The following is a 19,854-nucleotide window of genomic DNA, read 5'->3' as shown; positions in this document are numbered from 1 at the left end:
TCCACTAGTTCTTTCAAGCTCAACTATGAATTGGTTAGAGTATACTATTACAGTTTGTCAAAAGGAAAGAAATTTGTAACTGGGAATAACAATAAAAAAAAGATTAAATTCTGCCTAGCTCATCACAGACGTTTCCTGTCTGTTAAGGAGTAAAAGGAATTGTTGCAATGGCTGTTTTTCCCCCCAATAACTGGAGAAGAAAAAGGATGAAAACAGAACTTTTTATTTAAATCCACAGCAAATACAGGCATAGTCAGATAAAATATTAACACAGTGATCTTGAGAGAAATCCAGTGTGGTCCACAAAAACGAGTTCTAACACACAAGAAAACACCAAACGAAACGGAGAAAATAAGACAACTGTAGCCTCAGTCAGGATGATTTGTCCAAACCTGCAACAGTTACCATCATGGGATTTTCAAGAATGGTATGGGTACATGTGGTCAGCTTGGCTCAACAAGACTGGGCAGCTCAATAACTAAAGTAATGCAAAATTTCACACCTAGGAAGTGTTCAAACTCAGTATCTGACATTTTAGAAACTGACTTAAATGTCACAGTGCAGTTTAGGTCTCTCTCTCGGACACTCATGTTGTCTCTAATCTGGAGCAATGTAACAGTGGCATTACACTTCAGCAATTCAATTTCAGATTATACATTAGCTTGTATTCAGGTCACGTAAATTGTTTCCACCTTCTGCACATGACGATTAAATAGAGGTGAAGTCCTTGGGTTGCTCACAGGCTTTTGTCATCTAAGTACATTTGATTACCTGCAGAACAGCAGAGATCAAGACATCTTCCACTGGGTGTTTCAGATCCATCAGTAATGCAGAGTCAAAGGATGTGTAGGATAATCCTGCTTTCCCATATCCACCTCCTCAGTGCTTACTATGATGAAGTGTGCTGCCTCCCTGTGATGCAGTTAACGCATCTTCCTTAGTTAAGTGGCCTTAGAAATCACAGGACAGAGCAGCTGTACTGGAGTAGTCACCCAGCCACGGAATCAACACTTGTTCTTGTGATGCACACTCAGCTACTTGCCCAGGGATGTTGTACCTCTGGGGATTGGGTGGTTTTCTTCTTCTCTTCTATGCAGGTTACACAGGAGTTATATCATGAGGCTACCACTACAGAACCACCTTTTTATTCTTAATTCAAGTACAGACCAGCCACCTTCAGAAGCACTACCTGATTTTCCAGTTTAAGTCACATCTTGGGGCAAAAATTCTCAAAGGCCAGGACATCCAGAGGTACTTACAGAATACTTACAAGTTGAATGAATTCAAATGGTTTTGCAGAACTTGCAAGTTAGTTATCTGAGCAGAAAACACAAGTCACACCCCTTACCTGTCCACCCTCTACACTACACTCCCACATTTCTTTAACACCTCTGGTGCTCACAAATAACCCAGTTTTTCTCAAGGCATCTGCCTAGAGGCTTTCAAGTATCTTTTGTCATAAAAACTGGTTACTGGTGACTCAATTTTATCAGAAAGTACAGTTGCTTCATAGTTACACTGGCAGACACAGCTGTAACCCTACCTTCAAGAAAATTTATTGCCTTGGAGATCTGATTACATTGTTGCATGAAACACTAATTGTATGCAGCAACACAGAAAGTACTGTTCACTGAAGGACAAAATCTGTTAAAATCTAGAATTCAAAATTCTAGATTGGCTGCTTACATGCCAAGATAAAATGCCTTGAGCATCTTAGAGGAGTTCAGTATTTTCAATCCCTCGATTTGATCCAAATCACGATGTTAGGTACCCAGGCACTATGGATCTATGACAGCTGCCATTGACTATTGTTTTGTCCCTTCTCATTGGAAAAATGGAGCCTTACAATGCCACTGAGAGCGAGCTCCAACAGGAGCTGTATGTTCCCAACACACGGCACTGTACTGACACAAGCCTTGCACAGGATGTTCATATTTCACTTTTTAAAAAAATTTCAGGGGCATCCTACACTGGCTTTATGAATATTGACATACCACACTCAAAAAGCTTTCAAGTTTTCTTCCCAAAAGACATGAAAGCCTGCTAAGCTGTTCAGCTGCACCTCCAGGTTTCAAATGCCACAGCAAATCACTGTCTACAGAAGGTTTGTTAGCAGATCAAAACCTTAAATGCCAGAGAACATCCTTTCAGCTTGCAGAACTCTTCCCGTAAGTAAGGCACACCAGACAGAGACGATTCCCACATGCTTAAATTTTATTGTGCGAATGTTGCTCAGAGCATTTAACACCCTCTGTAGACACACATTAAAAAAAAAAAAACAATACACTAACAGTGGCTAGACTGATGTATAACACATTAAATCTGCTCGGTGGTAACTTGTATGCATGCAGTTAGCTCTTGTGGTGTAAAAATCTTAGCCAGGAGGCCAGCCCAGCTGACGGCCGCCCAGAACATGGAGGTGCACGTGATAGACAGACTGCCCACCCTCAGGCCCTTCATTCACAACCATCCGGAATCCATTCGTCAGGCCCAGGTTAGCAGCACACTTCTTGCCAACAATCATTAAATGCCCAAGAAGCTGGAAGAGAAAGAAAGAGGAAAAAAAAAAAAAGGGGGAAAAAAAAAAAAACAACAACCAGAAAACACATAAAAAGGGGAAAGGGGCAGGGAGGGAAGGAATAAGAGCAGAGAATCAATAATTCTCAGAAATTCAGCCACTGCTCTTCAAACTGTTGTCTGACTGCAACTGACATTTTCCAAGAAAAACTATAAAGACTTACTATGCAAAATATAGGGGGGAAATAAAGCTACAAATTTTTTTCAAGCCAGGCTGTAACAGACTACAAAAGTGTCACAGAAGCCAAATTATGGCTAAAGCCCCCCTTACTGCTTCAGACAACATATATAATTCTGGTGGAAAAGAAACTTTATCTTACCATGTAAAGCTTTGCAAAATCTTTAAGCTTGATGTTTATAGTTACAAATGAAATATTCAGCACCTCTCAGCTAACTTTCCTTTTCTTCACCTCTGACCTGCTAAAAACCTTAAAGTACTACTGCCTGTAAACCATGAAAACAGACATCAAGAGTATAACATAATAAATACCAATTCAGTTTGCATGGCAAATACACACAGAGAAATATTTTTTCTTTCTATGACTAATTTTACTGGAAAACTTTAACTCCATTATCATTCTAAGTTAGAGAACAAGGATTATTGTATCAGAAAACTACTCTGTTTGATATGTCAAGAGAAAAAGGGGGAGAGCCTACTACATTGTGAAGTAATTAGAGGCACGGCTTGGTGTAGAGAAAGCTTCTAGAGTACTTACAGATTCATCAGAGTCTTCTGCTTCAGACAATCTGACAATTGGCTTCTTAGGAATCACTAGGAAATGTGTTGGAGCTTGAGGTGAAATATCATGGAATGCGAGGCACTGGAGGAACAGCAAACAATTAAAATATGATTTGTCTCAGAGAAAGGTAAGAGTTTCAGTAAACCAATATGCCCTCCTAAATAAACACATATGCAGATTATCAGATAACCCAAACATAAGCAGAGATGTTGATTTTTCTTGAGCGTTTTATTATTCTACATAGTCTAATTTCTAAACACAAAACACTACTTACTAAGACATGCTGGCACAAAAAAAAATTGCTATTCCATTTAAAAGCTACAGTCTTCTCAGCAAGGTTAAATGCAATCAGGTACCTGATTTATTATATCAACATATGCATAACATCTAATAGAGCTATTGGCATGCCTACAGAAAGTACATTTACGCTTATTTCAAATTTTTATTAACACCAAATTTAATAAAATGAATGGCAAACAGTTGTTAATCATCTTCCAGTTATGTCTGAATATTGCCTTGGTCAAAAAATAGCAAGGCAATTCCAAAGAACCTCAAGTTACGTGATTTGAGGCCATATTACACTTCTGTTCTCAACAGCACCAAATATTTCAGAAAAAGATTTCGGAGTAATGCATTAAGAATGGCTCTATTTCAGACATTCCCACACTAAGGGACAGGCATCACTTTCGAAATATGAACAACTATCAGCAGTGAATAGTTGACTCTCAACTAAAGTTATGCAAATACCAAAATTACTACCAATCAGAAACTGAAAGCAGCACCTAACAATATCAAATAAATCTCAAATTAGGAATTTGCCAATAGGTAAGAGAAACAAAAGAGAAAGCAAAGAAAGATAAAAGGAAGCTATGTCTCTGTACAAATGGCCAACCACAGAACTGGGTCTTGCTACTGCAACCAGGACAATCTGCAGAGGCGTGGCATGTGCTCTGCCATCATCTGTCCAATGACACCTCTTACTTACCCTTCACACGTAACATTGGTTATGTCACAATAACCAAAACACAGACTCTTCAAAATATTTATTTCCTGGATACTTTCATTTCTATTTAAGAAGATACTACCCAGTTTTGAATCTCTGAGGAACCGCTCCTGTCTCCCAAACAGAGAAGGACAGGAAGCAAATAGTCGATCAACAAAACTAATTTGCACACAATTAAGCAAATCTTACTTCGAGTTGATCACTCTGTAAGCAGCTTTTCTATTATACGTGGCACATGCACAGGCAGAATGCAAATGGTCAAACTGTGTCAAAGAATTTAAAGAGCAGAAGATCGGTAGTAAACACTTTTCTTTGGGACAAAAAGCAGAAGTAGTATTGAGCAAAAAGCACAATCACAGGAAGTCCAGGAGGTCATGGTAAACCAATCTTCAGTTCAGCAAGTTTAGATTCGACTGGAACAACAGTGATAAAGCATAATTTCACAGAGACTTTGTACTTTTTGGTATGCCCTTTTCTCTGCATGTCAATTAATGATTAAAAGACTTCTTTACCCTTCTCCTTTTAACATTTTCAGCCATTGATGGAGTCAAGACAATTAATTAAAAGATCCCCCATTAGCCAACTGAACTCTAAAAGAAATTCTACATTTCAGTTCAGGTTAAGGTAAAAATCAACCAAGGCGCTGAAGGTAAAATATCTCTTCCAGAAAATATTGTGGACTAATGGCTGTCAAGAGTGGGTTATATGCTCTAAGTTACTCAAAGAGTGCTCTGGTTACTCTGCGGTAGCCACTGCAGCTGAAGAAAAACCTCTTTGACCCAGGTAAAGAAAGAATGCACACCCTCACACAAACACAGAGCAGTAACATAAGCGTGATTTTCAGAAGGCAGTGAAGATTTCCAATATTCTTGAGAGAAGAGGGCAACTGCAACGTTTCTTTATCGACTCTCCCAAGCATATGGATCTGACATCCTTAGCGAGCCTGCATTCCACACTGACAACAACCCTTCACTTCAAAAGCAAAAGCAAAAGACCCCGTTCATGATGCCTCCTGCATTTCAATGTGAAGGGGGAAGAAAGGGGCCAGGGGTGCTTATATTGAATACTAGTTAGCTTACAGCTTGGAGACAGCCGCTGCATTGACAGTTTCATTTAGTCTCTAACACGCTGTGATGCACCAGCATCGCTGAATGCTACCAGTCCCACCTCACCGCTGGAACCGACTTTGCTGCCTGCAGGATGACCAGCGCTATTTAATAACAGCTTGAAAGGCTCCAATTCTCTTTAAATTTTCCCTTTAACAACCCCTCCCGGAGGTTCGCAGCCAAGGCCTGGCGGGCGGAGCTGCACGACTTCTGTGAGGCTACGAGGGACAAGTAAAAGCACCCAGTTACGGCGCACTGCTCGGAGCGCGCACGGAGACTGCCTGCGGGTGGTTCAGGTTTCGCGGCTACTGTGCCACGCCAGCCGTGAGAACCCTGGTCCCCTGGCCTGGAGCCCGAGGAGCTGCAGGGACGGTGCGGGAGCGCCCCGCCCGCCCCGCCGCGCTCCCGAGCGCCTCCAGGGCACCCCCGGGCCCCCGCGAGAAGGGGAGGGGGCCGGGAGGGGTGGCGGCCGCGCACCTGCTCGTCCTCGTAGATGATGTTGGCGGGGATCTCCTTGCGGATGATCTTCCCGAAGATGGTGTCCCCGCCGGGCCGCGCCGCCTGCGCTTTGCTGATCTCGTCCGCCATGGCGGCCGCTCGCGCGCGGCTCCCGCCGGCCCTCACCGCGCCCGCCTCCGCGGCCACGCCCCCGCCGCGCTCATTGGGCCTCCGCAGCGCCGCCAGCCGCGCCCGCCCCGCCGATTGGTCGCTTTGCCTGTCTTTCTTCCCGCCCGTCACCGCCCACCGCGCTGGCGCGCCCTCCCACCCCCGCTGACCCGCGGGGCGCGGAGGGATCCGCGGGTGCGGTTGTCGGCGGCTGCCGCGGAGGGATCAGAGCTGTGAAGGGAGGCACGCCTGCCGAATTAGTGCAGAATTAGTGCGCTGGCAGGAGAAGCTGGTGTAGTGAGAAATACTGCTTGTCAAATCCAACCCGAGTGTCTGTGCGACTTCTTGGGACTTCCCCTTGCGGACTGCCTCGGGCAGGGCTGCCGCTAGGCTTTTCCGTACAAGTTGGCGGGTTTCGGGTGCTGCTGGGATGGCTCCCGCAGAGGAGCAGTTTAATGTGCCAGCTCTTCTGCATATGAGTAATTTCCTAACCATGAAACAGGCTAATCAATATGACTAGTAAGGTACAGAGGACGACATAATGTTGCACAGCTATACATCTAGTCGTAAATGCTTTTTTTATAGACATGACAGTAGTCATGAAACAGGAGAAATGAAAGAGCAGTAGGGAAAAAAAAATAAGAGTAAAAACAAAGTTTCCTTTTCATGTGCTTTAACGAGACCAAGTTCACGGTGCTGCCTTCATGGCCTCAAACTGCAAGATTGCAGGTTTAAATTGGATATTAGGAAGAAATTCTTTACTGTGAGGGTGGTGAGGCATCAGAACAGGTTACCCAGAGAAGCTGTGGTTGTCCCATCCCTGTAAGTGTTCAAGGGCAGGTTGGAGAGGGCTCTGAGCAAACTGGTTTAGTGAAAAGTGTCCCTCCTCATGGCAGGGGGGTTGGAACTAGATGATCTTTAAGATCCCTTCCAATCCAGACCATTCCATGGTTCTGTGATATTCTGAACTTCACAGATAAAATAGATTGATTTCCCTCAAGCTTTGTCTGGGAAGGTTTTAATATAGACATTTACATATAGTTGCCTCTTGACACAAATCTCCCAGGAAAGCATTCTGGAGGGAGGCAGGGGATAAACACTGCTAAGTGGATTAAACATAATATGGTTCCACATTTGATTACCTTAACTTGTTACAAAAAGAGCAGAATTTATTGAATATTTCTGGTAATAACTCTGAAATAGTCTGAGATACCCTAAACAAAGCTCTGGTAAAGCACATTAAACCTTGGATGATACTCTGTTCCTCAGCTGGTAGTTTTGGATTAGGATATTTTGACATGTGTCCATCCTACAGATGGTATTGGAGCTTTATGATAACTAAAACAAGGATGGAATTGGTGCTTCCAGGACAAATTGCTTTGATTTATATTGTTGCCTAACCGTGGTTATTCAGTAAATATATTATTAGTTTTTTTCCTTTATTTTCTCAGGAATTAAAGGTATTCTGTGAAAGAACAGAAGATCTGATAGTACTAGCTAGACAGATTAAAGAGTTTAACATATAAATACTTGTTCAGGATCCATTTGCACATGCTAGTGTACTTTAAGTAGTTCCAAGGGCTGTGGTGGAATCAGTCTAGAAAGCATATTTCTGTGCTATGAGAAAACACAAAGAGACAATTTTAGAAGTTTGAAAAAGCAAAAAGCATTTATTTCATATAGTTGACTTCAACATATATTTTTGTCTCACCATGTAAGTGGCAAATTTTATACTATTTGGAATAAAACAAGGTCTTTTCAAAGAGTTTCATTCATTCATTCACAATAATTATTCCTGAAAATAAATCTATGAACAAACATTCTCCTGCTAACAGAATGAGTTTCTTTATGGGGCACATAGTCCAAGATAAGTATTTTATAAATGCTTATGACTAATAATTCATAAATAACTAATAAATATATGAAAATTATTGAGTAATAGTTTAGTGTTACGCTTTTTCAATTATCTGCCAATGTAATTGCAATTAAACAATTAAATAGACTAGGTATTGAAGCCAGAGATCTAGTGAGCAGTAAAGCTGATTACACACAAAATCTCTATGCTGCCTTTAGCTAATGCTGGGTGATGTGTTATTGAAGTATAAGCTTGTCTGTTTTTCTAAAGAATGGCAATTGAGTTTTATACAAGTACTGGACGTGGCCATGGTATGACTGGGCCAAGCCTGGGTTGGTCCCTGAGACAGGGCAAGGCTGTGGGGAGCTTGATGTGAGCAGCCGAGAAACTGACCTGACTAGAAGGGGAAAACGACTGAACAAAAGAAAATGCCTGTTGGAAAACACCAGCAGAGGAAAAAGCCTGCCAGCTGTGATCCTGGGAACCAAAAGTGTCCTTGGAAAGTGCGGCTGGCCCCTTCTAAGTACAGCTGGGTACCTAGGAACCAGAAACATCCTGAGATACCACTGATAGGCACAGAAAACAAGGAGCTGTAGCCACAATTTTCCTTCTGTAAAAGGTGAAAAAAATAGTCTGGGTAAGGAGAAGGCACCCCACCCCACAAGGATGATTGATTTGATTGATTCCAACCCTTAGCCCTGCACAGGAGCTCCCCCAGAGCCACATAAGGTGGTGTCCCGGGTGCATCAGGAAGGGCACTGCCAGCAGGCCACGGGAGGTGACCCTGCCCTTCTACTCAGCCCCGGTGGGGCCACATCTGGAGTGCTGTGTCCAGTTCTGGGCTCCTCAGGACAAGAGGGACATGGAGCTCCTGGGGCGGGTCCAGTGGAGGGCAACGAGGGAGGCTGGGGGGACTGGAGCATCCCTCTTACGAGGAAAGGCTGAGGGAGTTGGGCCTGCTCAGCCTTGAGAATAGACAACTGAGAGGGGACCTCATCAATGTGCATAAACACCTAAAGCGGGGGTGCCAAGAGGATGGAGCCAGGCTCTTCTTGGTGGTGCCACGGAAGAGGACAAGTGGCAACGGGCAGAAACTGATGCGCGGCGAGCTCGACCTGAGGATGAGGAAGAACATCTTCACTGCGCGTGTGACCGAGCACTGGAACAGACGGCCCACAGAGCGGTGCGGAGCCTCCCTCACCGGAGAGAGCCAACAACCGCACGGCCGGCAGCACCGGCAGCACCGGCACGGCATGTCCGGGATCGTCCTTCCCGCATCGTCCCTCCCGGATCGTCACTTCCCAGCTCGTCACTTCCCAGCCCGTCACTTCCCGGTCCCTTCCCGGCGGGGTCCGGCCCGTCCCCCCGGACGGCGGCCGCCATGGGGAGCCGCGGGCAGGCGAGTCACACACACCTTCTGTGCTCACGGGAGTTCTCCGGGCGGGTTGGAGCTCTGTGGCGTGTGTAGGAGTCGAGAGAGATAAGGCTGTCAGGACGAGGAGGACTAGGGGAGAGGAAGGGAGGGGTTTTCACGCCAAGGCCGCTGTGGGAAATGGAATCGAGGCAGAATAAGCGGAGGTTAAAATGCATGGAAAGCGCGACTCGTGAGGGTAAGGTGAAGAAAAGCAAAGAGTGAAGAAATATTTAAGCTTTCCGTGTGTGCGGTGTAGAGCAGTGTCAGGCTCGAGAGCACCTTTTTCGGCAGCGTTCCGAAGCTTGGTTCGGGAGCGCTGATGCACTGAGGTGATGGGGGAGTTCTGTGTTTGGGTGGGGGCCGGTGAGGTCGGAGGGGTCTGCATTAATGTGTCTTGATCACGGTCATCCAGGGCAACTGCTCTGGGGCTGGGGTGGTGAAAACTGCCCAGGAGGGATGTGCAGAAACAGAGTAAGAATATGCCCAGTTGGAAGGGATCCACAGGGATCATCAAGTCCAACCCTTAGCCCTGCACAGGAGCCTCCCTAAGAGTCCCATAATGTGCCTGAGAGTATCATCCAAACGCTTCTTGAACTCTGTCAGCCTTGGTGCTGTGCCCACTGCCCTGTGGGGCCTGTTCAGTGCCCAACCACCCTCTGGGCGAAGAAACTTTTTCTAATATCCAACCTAAACCTCCCCTGACACAGTTTCAGGCCATTCCCTGGGTACCTGTCACTGGTCACCACAGAGCAGAGATCAGTGCCTGCCCCTGCTCTTCCCCTTGTGAGGAAGCTGTAAACTGCTATGAGGGTGGGAAGGTGCCTGAAAATTGCTCATCAGAGAGTTTGAAATAACCATAAAAGACTTCCAAGTTTCACCGTACGTGTCTTCGACACAAAACGACTGGTAATATTTATTCAATATTTACAAAGATGGTGAAAAGATTACGGGGTAGAAATATTTCAGAATGTCCTGAAGGAATTTAGTCGAATCTGTTAAAATACATCTACAAAGCAAAAAAATTTATTTGCTGCTTTCTAATTCTGTGAGTTTACTTTCCACAGATTAACCTATCTAGGGAACGTTGCTATTAAAGGCAACATGGTTCTGTTCAGCTGCTAATTATTAAGCACCCAGAAGCTGAAAAGGAGTTAGCAGGCTCCCTGTTCTTTTTTATGTGTTTCTGCTGAGATTGATTTAACTGATTGTGAAGTTTCATACTAATTCTTGTGAAAGTGACAGAAGGTTTTTTACTTGAACATTCATGAGACTCTTGTGCAACTGACAGTGCACTAATTTGCCCTCTTTCCAGAGAGATCTGTTATGCAGTTGCATATACTTCTCAGCATGCTGGATCACCTTGCAGTAAAAGTTATGATGTGGTCTAATCCACATGGTGAGGTGAGATTTGAAGGTGTCCCTTGATAGCACTAAAGTTGAGAAGGTTGAAGAAGCAGCACTGAACTGGAAAGTTGCGTGTGCTTACCAGTTTATGTCTTTTTCCTCTTCCTTAAAGCTGTCTTTCTGTGTGTGCATACTTCCGAATGAATTCTCTCAAGGTGTGGCCAAATGACAAACTGAGTGAAGGAGGAGAATTTACCTTGAAAATCTAAAAATGCGTTGACATCAGTTGAAAACAGTAGCTTTCAGAGAAGATCACCATTTCTGTCATTGGCAGACTTAAAGCAGAGACAACACTTTTGTCAGGGCCCTGCCAGCATGTTTTTATTTGTGTTTTACTTTTAGGGGACAGTCTTGTTTGCATCTCCAGCTCAGACACAGAACGTGCCAATAAAGAAGGTGGTCATTTCACAGTTACAACCCTGTGTTTCCTCCATATCCTTCTGAGAAATGTTTTGAATACTAATTGTGAGAAAACAATTTAATATTATTATGAAGTACCTGGATTGTGCCTTCTAGAGATGCCAAAACATGCTAGGAAGTACTAGAAAGAGCCTCAAAAGGTATCTTGTTATCAAGATTAGTGGGTTTTTTTGGTGCTTGTCAGAGATTCTTTCCAGTCTCTGAGAAAAAAGTCTCAAAAGGACTTGAGGATTTCTGTAATTCCTTGTAGCCTGTATGAGTGAACAGCCAAAACCACATGCCTGTGAGCTGTGATTCTCAGGGGTTTTGCTTTTCATACATATTGAGGTGTGTCTTCTCTACGTTTAAGTCCTAATTTTTGCGTGTTTACTTTTAGTGAAGTTTTTGTTTGCTGACCTGGCAGTTGTATTTAAGGGAAGGACTTTGCCTTGTGTTGGTTCTGCCACACCACCTGTAGAAAATTATACCCAGGTATTGCACAGAGTCATGGAAAATAACTGTTGAATTAGTTAATACGCAGTTTCAGATCCTTTTGAAAGTCACTTTTCTCAAAAATTGGTTTGTAAGTGTAAGAATACTATAGTTATCTCTGTTTCTGCCTTTTTCAATAATTGGAGAATATCCACTGAGGTACCCTTGATAGTACCTTCAAGTAACTTGACATTTAGCGTTATTCCAGTTCTGTTGGCTTTATTTGACATCAGCACAATAAATATGTTTGTGTCCATGTATATTCAGGATTATATACCCATCGTGCCAAATAATTACTTAGGAATGTAATGCCAGCATTTTAGATTAATTTGAAATGTCCAGAACTTGAAATGTCTGGGATTTTGATTTCGTCACATCTAGTTTGGCTGCAAGTTGTTTTCTTTATGAGGAATTGAAGTAAAATATCTTAGATATTGATTTGATTCTGTTGAATTGTCTATTAAATGGAAATAACATTAATTTTCAACCGAAACATTTTTAGTTGTAACATGTTAATTTTACCTGAGAATCCTGCTCAGCAAATAAGTTAATTCTATTGTTGTTGTTGTTTTGGCAGGTTTTGAAGCTTTTTAAGTTGTTACACCGAACACGGCAAGAAGTTTTTAAAAATGATACCAGAGCCCTTGAAGGTGAGATGCTTGTTTGGTGTGTGCTTAACCATATTTCTGTGGACCTCTCTTCTCCAAGTACACAGAGAATTCCTAACATAATTTTTCCTTACATCATTCTCTTCCATATTTTTAAGTAATCATTGGGAGAACTTGTAATAAGTAACCAGAGATCCTTTAATTTGAAACAAAAAAATGGTTATTAGATTCAAGCGCTCAAGCCATATTTTATAAGGGAAATATCTCTTTTTTTGAACTGTGCTAATCTTCCTGGGAGATTTTTTTTTATTTTATTTTTAAACTTCCTCTTTTCTGTCCAACCAAAGCATGTTTAACTGTACTAAACATTTGAATTAGTCGTCTGTGTATGGTTTCTCCTCAAGGGATAAGTCCTGTTTTTTTTAGTAAACAAGCTTCTGTACATAGTTCAGAATGCTAGATAGGGAATCTTATTTTATTCCTATACCAATCGACTTAAAATATGACATCACATGAATTGCAAGGAAATCTTGCATTGAAATACTTCAAGCAGAGTGTCACAGGAAGGTGGAATAAATGAATTAAAATTGTGAGCTTTGAGGCAATGAAAAGCACAGGATACTATTTTTGTTCACTCTTTGGGTTTTTTTGTTTCCTTTATTTAGCTGCAAGACAAAAGATAAATGAAGAATTCAGAAATAACAAAGACGAGACATCTGAGGAGAAGATAAATGAGGTGCTTGTTTTCTCTTTTTTTTTTTTCCAATTTGTAAAAGAATACTTATAAATGACCTTATTATTTAAAGAATATTTAAATCAGTGGAGGTACACTGAGACATCATGAGAGCCAGCTTAGTTCGAAAAAGCTGCTACCTGGATCTCTGTTTATAAATATGTAAATACCTCCAATGGTATTAATGAGAATTTTTGCACATACAAAAATACATAAGCAGAAAGTGTCTTCTGACAGTTCAACATGATTATTTTGAAGTTTGTAATAAACTTATGGGGAAAATGTTTACAATTGCTATTTTCATGTAAATATTTTGTACTTTGCTCGTAACATCTTTCTGAGCTGTGGTCACTTGAGTTTACCTGGCCATTGTGTAGACAAGCACAGCGGGATACAGAGAAATTAAATAATCTGCTCAGTTACTGGCAGATCACAAATGAATCAGCATCTTCTGAGGGAGGCAAAACCCAGCAAAATTATTATGACTGACTGTAGTATAGTGGTATTAATTATACCACAGGGATTTTTTACTTCTTCATTCCCCATGGTGCATTAAAAGTAGAACATTCTGTTAACTCACTAAGTTAGTTACCTTTGCTCAATTGCCCCCTTTACACTTTTTACTGAGTCATTTTTCTAAAACTTAACTAAGGCCTGATATGAAACTTCTGTATTTTAGGTGATTTTAGTTCTTAACATCTATACAGAGTGACTAACTTAGTCCTTGTCATTCAGCCTTTTTACAGATTGTATTTACATTGTCACTGGGCACTGGTTGGACAAAAGTGCCTCCATTCATCCCTTACAGAAATAAATGTAAACCTTTTCCTCATACCAACCACTGGACAGTAACATAAATAGTCCTGACCATTTAGTTAGGACTTTCTGCATCTCTGCTTGTTGTCAGCTTCCAGTAGTAATACCCTGTGTTTGTGTTCTCAGTATCTGATCAGCTCAGCTATGTGGTTTGGGGGGTTTTTTTAGTAGATATTCAGGAAAAACACTTGTCATAATTTCTAAATCTGTATTTGTTAGGATTGGCAACCTGCAAAATGCACATGTAACTTTTTAAAGTGGGTTGGTTGACTTGATTAAATATGTCAGTGAAAGAAATGCTAGACTTTCATCCCAACTACGCACTCGTAGAACATCACAGAAGCTGTCAGATTTATTATATATGCATACATCTATATATTTTTATACACACACTGAAAAGACTTGGTTGCAGAAGAACTGAATCGAATGATATACAGGACTTGGGAGAGTTTGGGCCCTTGCTTGCATAAACGTGGTGCTGTTAGCATTCTGCTTTGGACAGCAGCTAAAAAATTCAATATTGAAGATCCAAATGTGCATTACTCTGCTGGAATAGGAGTATTATGACATCAAGTACCTACTTATACATATCAAGTGTGCAGTGATCTTAAGGAGATCAAAGTAACTGTGTGCAGTATGAGAATGTGAGACATGGTAGCTGAATCCAGTGCAGTGGTTTTAGTTCAGATCCAGACTGCACTTCTGAAGTTACCTTGGTTGTCTCCACTTCCTGTGATGTGTCTTGCTTTGTAAAGCAGTGCCAGAGCAAATGGCAAAAATTCCTTTGAGGTCAGTCTGAAGGGGAAGGTGTGCTTCAGGAGCATGCAGCCTGGCTGCTGCTGGCCTTTCAGTAGGGAGAACTGAAGGATACCTGCTCCAAACCCTTAAAAGGGAAAGGCATGGGGAGAAGTGCAGTGTAGATGTCAAGTCTTGAGCTCTAACCTTTGCAGGGGTCCTCTTCTGTTGGTTCACACTACTTTCTAGTATAAGCATGTCTCCTAAAGTGTCTCACTTGTGCAATTTCATTTGTTTCTGACACAAGTATCATGCAAACAAGTGTTAGGTTCTCTTAATGGTGCAGCAAAACAACTAGCAAGGGTGCTTCAGCTTATCATCTTAATGAGGGAAGGAATTCCAGGCCTTTTGCCAAATACTAATGCCTCTGCTAATCTTAGGTAGTACCTTGTTCTTGTACTGCTTTTCTGTGAAACCTCAGTATTCTTAATTCTTGTCATGTTTTGCCCTTGTTTTTTTCTCCTTATTTGAAGAGCAGTCATGTTAAAAGAATGAGATTGCTCTTTCACTAGGGCATTCAAAATGTCTTTGATCATTGGAAGCTAGTTAATTGTTTCTGTGGTTGCATTTTACCTTATTTGTTTGCAGTTTTATTATATATTCTGCTGCATGTTATTGAGCTGAAGTTTCCTTCTCTCATCTGTATATCAGAGTAGTTTATATATCAATCTGTAAATTATTCCAGGATCCCCAAGGCAAAAGCTGCATATAGATAGCTAACTGAATAATAGAACTGACTGGCTTTATTATTTGAATAGTTGTCTGGTATGGAAAATATCTTCAGGAATAATCACATATAATTTAAATTGCTCTGTTCTGTTTTCTGTGCCTTTTTTGTTCCTTTTTGCTAGCTTCTGAAAATAGCTTCAGATGTTGAAGTGATTCTCAGAACTTCCGTTATTCAGGCAGTTCATACAGATTCTGACAAAATAGGTAAGTCAGTCTGCATGCTAAAAAGATGTTTAAAAGTGTTGTAGTTGTGTAAATAAATACAGAATGTGAAAATAAGTAAAGGGACAGTGAGACAAATTGTCTGTTATTCTTTGCCCAAAAGCTTAATGTAAGCTGGTGATTAATGTCACCACCTAGGACAGGTGGAGGCTTCAAAGGTGCAAAGTTTCTTACACAAATAGTTTGACATATGGAGGCTGGTGGAAAAGAGGCGGTGACTACTTTTAATGCCCCTAATGAGAGGAAGAAGTTATGGCTATTTAACTAGCTATAACTCTTAGGAGGGACAGCAATTGGGTAGCAGGTCAGCATGCAAGTATAGGGTAGTCAGTGTGTGTGTAAATGTAGTAGCCACAGTATCTGTGTGTGGGTGCTTGCTCTGCCAAGTGGGTGGAAGCTGCCTGAGGAGAATGAGCAAGTGCAGTATGTACACTGTTCATAGAATAGCTTTTTGGGGATTTGAGTGTTTGAATGTTTTTGAGGATTGAGTGTTCTTTCCCAAAACCTTTTCCCAGCAATTTCAGGTTCAGATTGTGCTGTGGAAGACCTGTGACACAACGATGGCCTTGATACAAAGTCTATCCAGTACTGAAATTTTGATTCCTAGTTTAGAAGTTCTTTTATTTTACAGTCGAACACTAGAGAAAGCACACAACTGTGTGGTAGAGAACAGGGAAAATCTTCACCTTAGTACATTGTTTCCTTTCACTTCTGTTTAGTTTTGTCTGTAAAGTTTTGTAACAGTTGTAAGATCTAGGTTTGGTAGAGCATTTAACATTAAAATGACAATCATGATGAAGCCCGAAGATATGACTAGACCAGTGTCAAGTCTTCCACAGAAGAAAAAAAGCTGAAGACTTGTCTTAGTGAGAACAAAAAAGACCAAGGGGGAACATCTTCCCTAGTGCAATTAAATTATTGTGCTGACACAGAATCAGTTCACAGGGCACTGTTATTGTCTAAAAAGAATTTGAGGCACAGTGGTGTACAGTCGTGTTGAGATTCATTAGTAAATCTTGGAGAAAAAAATAGGCTGAGGTTTTCTTACTAAAGGGAAGGCAATTTTAATTAGGAGCTTGTTAGTTATATTAGACAATTTTTCTGGTTTTTTTTTAATGTTTAGTTACATTACTCAACAGTATACAAACGTCTCAGTCTTTTCATTTTGCTTTAATTTCTGATTAAGCTGAGACAAGTAGAGCTTACTTTTTTAGTGTTATATCAGACATGCAATATGTGCTGATTTTGATTTGGTGTGTTGGCAATGTGTGTTCAAAATTTAGCTTTGAAAAGGAAGGTTAAAAATTCTCCTTTAAATTTTTATTTGTTTGTACTTTTGCTTTTCAATACTTTATATCCAGTTCTGGGTTTTTTTAGTATATGTTCTAGGCATGTAGATCAACATGTTTTGTCATACCTGTACTCCCATTGATTTTATCTAAGATAAATGCAATGGGAATTTTACTTAAAGCTCTTAGAAACTTATTAAATGCATCAGTATCAGTACTTAGATGCAAAAAGAGCGTACCCTCAAGAAAATCAGGTTTTTTTCTCGTAAGGTAAGAGATATCAGTGCACTTTGGACAGCATGTTACTCATTGCACACACAAACACACAGTTTTGCAGGTTTACTGCAGCCACCTGGCGTAGTCAAAGTACAGTGTTATGGTTTCAGGTGTTTGTGATTTAGTTTTTGCTGCTGGAGCAAATCTGACATGACACAGCACCTTCACTTCATGAAAAAAAGACAAGCTGATTCTGACAAGTTAGACAGCAAGAGCTAAGGTGTCAGGAAGGGATTAAAATGGTGAATAGTTAGGCAAACCCTAACACAGTGCACTTCTGTGACAGTATAGTCAGTTCTGTGACAATATAGTGGCAATAACTTTCCTTTCCTCTTGGCCTTTAAAACAGGTGTGACAGGATAAATAGTACAGGTCAGATTCCAGGACCTGGGGGAGCAGGCTAAGTCAAATTCAGTATTAATTTTTGAAACTATTGAAGTAAACATGGCTCAGGCATGATAAAATTGCCATTCACTTTCCTGCTAAGAGTTACTGCAAGGCTTTGACATTTTTTTTATGGCTTCTTCGTGCTATTAAAGTTTTCAATGCTCTTAAAAGGAAAAATGGGACGGCATTATTGTGACCAAGTGAAGGTAAAAATCTTAGCATAACTTTTTCCTAGGTAGAAGTCATGATGATGCTTGTACACTTACCAGAATTTCAAATCCTCATTCAGATCCTCACCATAAACCCAAAGTTCAGATCCTCGTGATCCTTATGAGATCCTAATTTTTTGTTTGTTAGTGTAAAAACAACTTCAGAATAGTATTTTCTGTAAGATTATAGTCTTACTGGGTTTTTTTTTCTATTACAGTGCTCATACCCAGGAAAGATCTTCTACAAGACAACACTCCTTACTTAGATAAACCAACAAAAAAGCAAGAATCCTGAGGAAAATATGTCCCTCTCCCCAGAAAGTTAATATCCTGTAATGACATCTCTGAAAACCAACCAACAGTGTATCCTTGTTTTAAAGCTAATTTTAACTGGAAACAGTTAAGTATTTTTACCAGGAAAACAGAGACTGAAGTCAACTCATCGTTTTTATTGAGTGCTGTGATATCATCATTCACTTCTTCTGTGGGATATACTAATATTTCTACAGGACTTAAAAGTACACTGCTGAATTGTGTTACTTCAGCCAGGAAGGTTTCTGATTATGACAGCTGTCAGACAGAGATTGTTTCCCAGCAATCCAGAGTTTGTCAAAGCTAAATAAAAATTAAATGCTGTTCTTAGTCCTGATAGTATTTATTTGTAAGTTTCTTGTTAATCATAGGCTGCTATGAAGTAATGAAAAAACATCTTGTGGCACTTGCCGTAAAATTTATGCTTTGCACCAAAAGCATGGTTTCTGAAGTGGTCATTAATTGTACACTGATATACTGAGATTCCTGAGAGAGTTCTTAAGGGTTATCTGAATAAATTATTTTTATTTTACAGATGGGAGAGCATGTGTAGTGTTTTTCTTCTCCCATGCACCTTGGCATGAGCAGGAATGTTAGGGTTTGAGTTCTCAGATGACAGCACAACAAGAGAAGCGAGCCACAGCCTGGATGTTGGCTTAGATCATATGGTTTATGTATTTATGGTTTGTATTTTAACTTGTGATTACTGAGTGACTTACTGAGGCATTTTCTAAAAAAGGAGCCTTGCTGGTTACTTGCAAGGAGTTTAATTAGTAAGCCCTAATCACTTCCATTTTTTTCCTAGAGACTTACTTGCTTCTTTTGGAATTCATCACAATGAGCTGTTTACTTCCATTTTAATTGGCACCAGGTAAAACTGCATAGAATCTTGTCTGTGTGAAGCCAGTAATAGGCACCATACTAGGATCTAAATACCTCACACAGGAGTGAGGCAGTCCAGTAATACCTCCCAACTCTCTTCCGAGTCCCAGTGATCCTGTTTATTTTTAATAAGCCTCAAAGATGTCAAAATCGTATATCTGTGTGGGTTCTGACTGGCTTCACTGACTGAGTAAACCAGGAAACTGGTGCCTTCATCCAGTCCCTTTTCCTCACACAGCATGCCAGTGTCATAAGTACTCCTTTCTTTGAAACTGTTGCCTCTGGCTGCCGTGGGCAGGGCAGCCAGCAGCGAACACAGCCGCCAGTAACCCTCTTGTAATTGCACTGATGCTCCCTGCGCTGTAGCTAGGAGGCAGTAGGCAAATGATGGGGGATAGAGTGAAATGACTGCAGTTCCTGCTACTTCTTGTGTTCTAGCGGCTCCACTACAGTGTCTCAGTCTGTAGGGCATGTCCTGTTCAAGGCCCCTGGTGTTTTTTACTTCCCTAAGGACAAGGTATTTTCGGTGTCGGGTCTCCCATCCCTCTGCAACCTGACTGCCTTGACTCTTTTTGCTCCACAGGGAGCATAAGAGAGGGGCATGCAAGAGAGAGAAAACAGAAGGTAGCTGCAACTGTAAAGAGAAAACAGAGCATTGCCTCAAGCAAAACTGACTAACTTTTAAGCAGAAATAATTAAACAGGAGTCTGGCAAGACTGGCAAATTATATAACCATTGAGGTGTACATCCCATGGCATGTTGGAAATGGGAGGAATTCACCTCCTGTAAGACCTGCTGCTTTAGGCTGTGGGCATAGCCTCAGTAATTTTCTCCATCAGATAGGTTTCATAGAACTGAGGCCTGGTAAGTCTTCACTCTTCCAGTACTGCTGAAAAACAATGTTGCCCATTACCATTAAAAATACCCACTAAAAGACTTCAGTGATGTTACGGTAGGTGGTGGTCTTTTATATGCTGTTTGAGGAAACCACAAGTGGAGA

General features: G+C 41.3%; 2 protein-coding genes across 5 annotated transcripts; one reads left to right on the top strand and one right to left on the bottom strand.

Moving 5' to 3' along the window:
* Window positions 1-2,196: 2,196 nt before the first annotated feature.
* HINT1 (histidine triad nucleotide binding protein 1) lies at window positions 2,197-6,072 on the bottom strand. Its single transcript, XM_051777448.1, has 3 exons — window positions 5,904-6,072; window positions 3,294-3,398; window positions 2,197-2,539 (listed from the first exon to the last, which is right to left on the bottom strand). Exons 1-3 carry the CDS (start codon window positions 6,012-6,014, stop codon window positions 2,375-2,377), a joined length of 381 nt encoding a protein of 126 aa, XP_051633408.1. The 5' UTR covers window positions 6,015-6,072; the 3' UTR covers window positions 2,197-2,374.
* A 3,056-nt stretch (window positions 6,073-9,128) lies between these two features.
* LYRM7 (LYR motif containing 7) lies at window positions 9,129-18,508 on the top strand. 4 transcript variants are annotated; one of them, XM_051777444.1, is made up of 6 exons: window positions 9,254-9,286; window positions 11,048-11,101; window positions 12,174-12,246; window positions 12,870-12,940; window positions 15,400-15,481; window positions 17,879-18,508. In XM_051777444.1, the coding sequence occupies exons 1-6, from the start codon at window positions 9,269-9,271 to the stop codon at window positions 17,953-17,955; spliced, it is 375 nt and encodes a 124-aa protein (XP_051633404.1). In that variant the 5' UTR covers window positions 9,254-9,268; the 3' UTR covers window positions 17,956-18,508. The 4 variants fall into 4 exon arrangements, with proteins under 4 accessions (XP_051633407.1, XP_051633404.1, XP_051633403.1 ...); XM_051777443.1 differs by lacking the exons at window positions 9,254-9,286; window positions 11,048-11,101 and adding exons at window positions 9,293-9,497; window positions 11,502-11,596; XM_051777447.1 differs by lacking the exon at window positions 11,048-11,101 and having other exon boundaries at window positions 9,129-9,286.
* The last annotated feature ends 1,346 nt before the right edge of the window (window positions 18,509-19,854 follow it).

This window comes from Manacus candei, unplaced genomic scaffold (genome assembly GCF_025592945.1).
Source record: "Manacus candei isolate 608988 ecotype Guabito, Panama unplaced genomic scaffold, ASM2559294v1 h1tg000010l, whole genome shotgun sequence".
NCBI lineage: Eukaryota > Metazoa > Chordata > Aves > Passeriformes > Pipridae > Manacus > Manacus candei.
This window is presented reverse-complemented; position numbering and strand designations above follow the sequence as displayed.

What these genes read in the sequence shown, in the direction of transcription:
- HINT1 (XM_051777448.1), bottom strand. Translation starts at nt 6,014, where the DNA reads ATGGCGGACGAGATCAGCAAAGCGCAGGCGGCGCGGCCCGGCGGGGAC. An exon ending in TCATCTACGAGGACGAGCAG is followed by an intron (nt 3,399 to 5,903) that starts GTGCGCGGCCGC and finishes CTGTTCCTCCAG; the next exon opens with TGCCTCGCATTCCATGATAT. An exon ending in CAGAAGACTCTGATGAATCT is followed by an intron (nt 2,540 to 3,293) that starts GTAAGTACTCTA and finishes TTTCTCTTCCAG; the next exon opens with CTTCTTGGGCATTTAATGAT.
- LYRM7 (XM_051777443.1), top strand. Translation starts at nt 9,440, where the DNA reads ATGGAATCGAGGCAGAATAAGCGGAGGTTAAAATGCATGGAAAGCGCG. An exon ending in CTGTAGAAAATTATACCCAG is followed by an intron (nt 11,597 to 12,173) that starts GTATTGCACAGA and finishes TTGTTTTGGCAG; the next exon opens with GTTTTGAAGCTTTTTAAGTT. An exon ending in TACAGATTCTGACAAAATAG is followed by an intron (nt 15,482 to 17,878) that starts GTAAGTCAGTCT and finishes TTTCTATTACAG; the next exon opens with TGCTCATACCCAGGAAAGAT.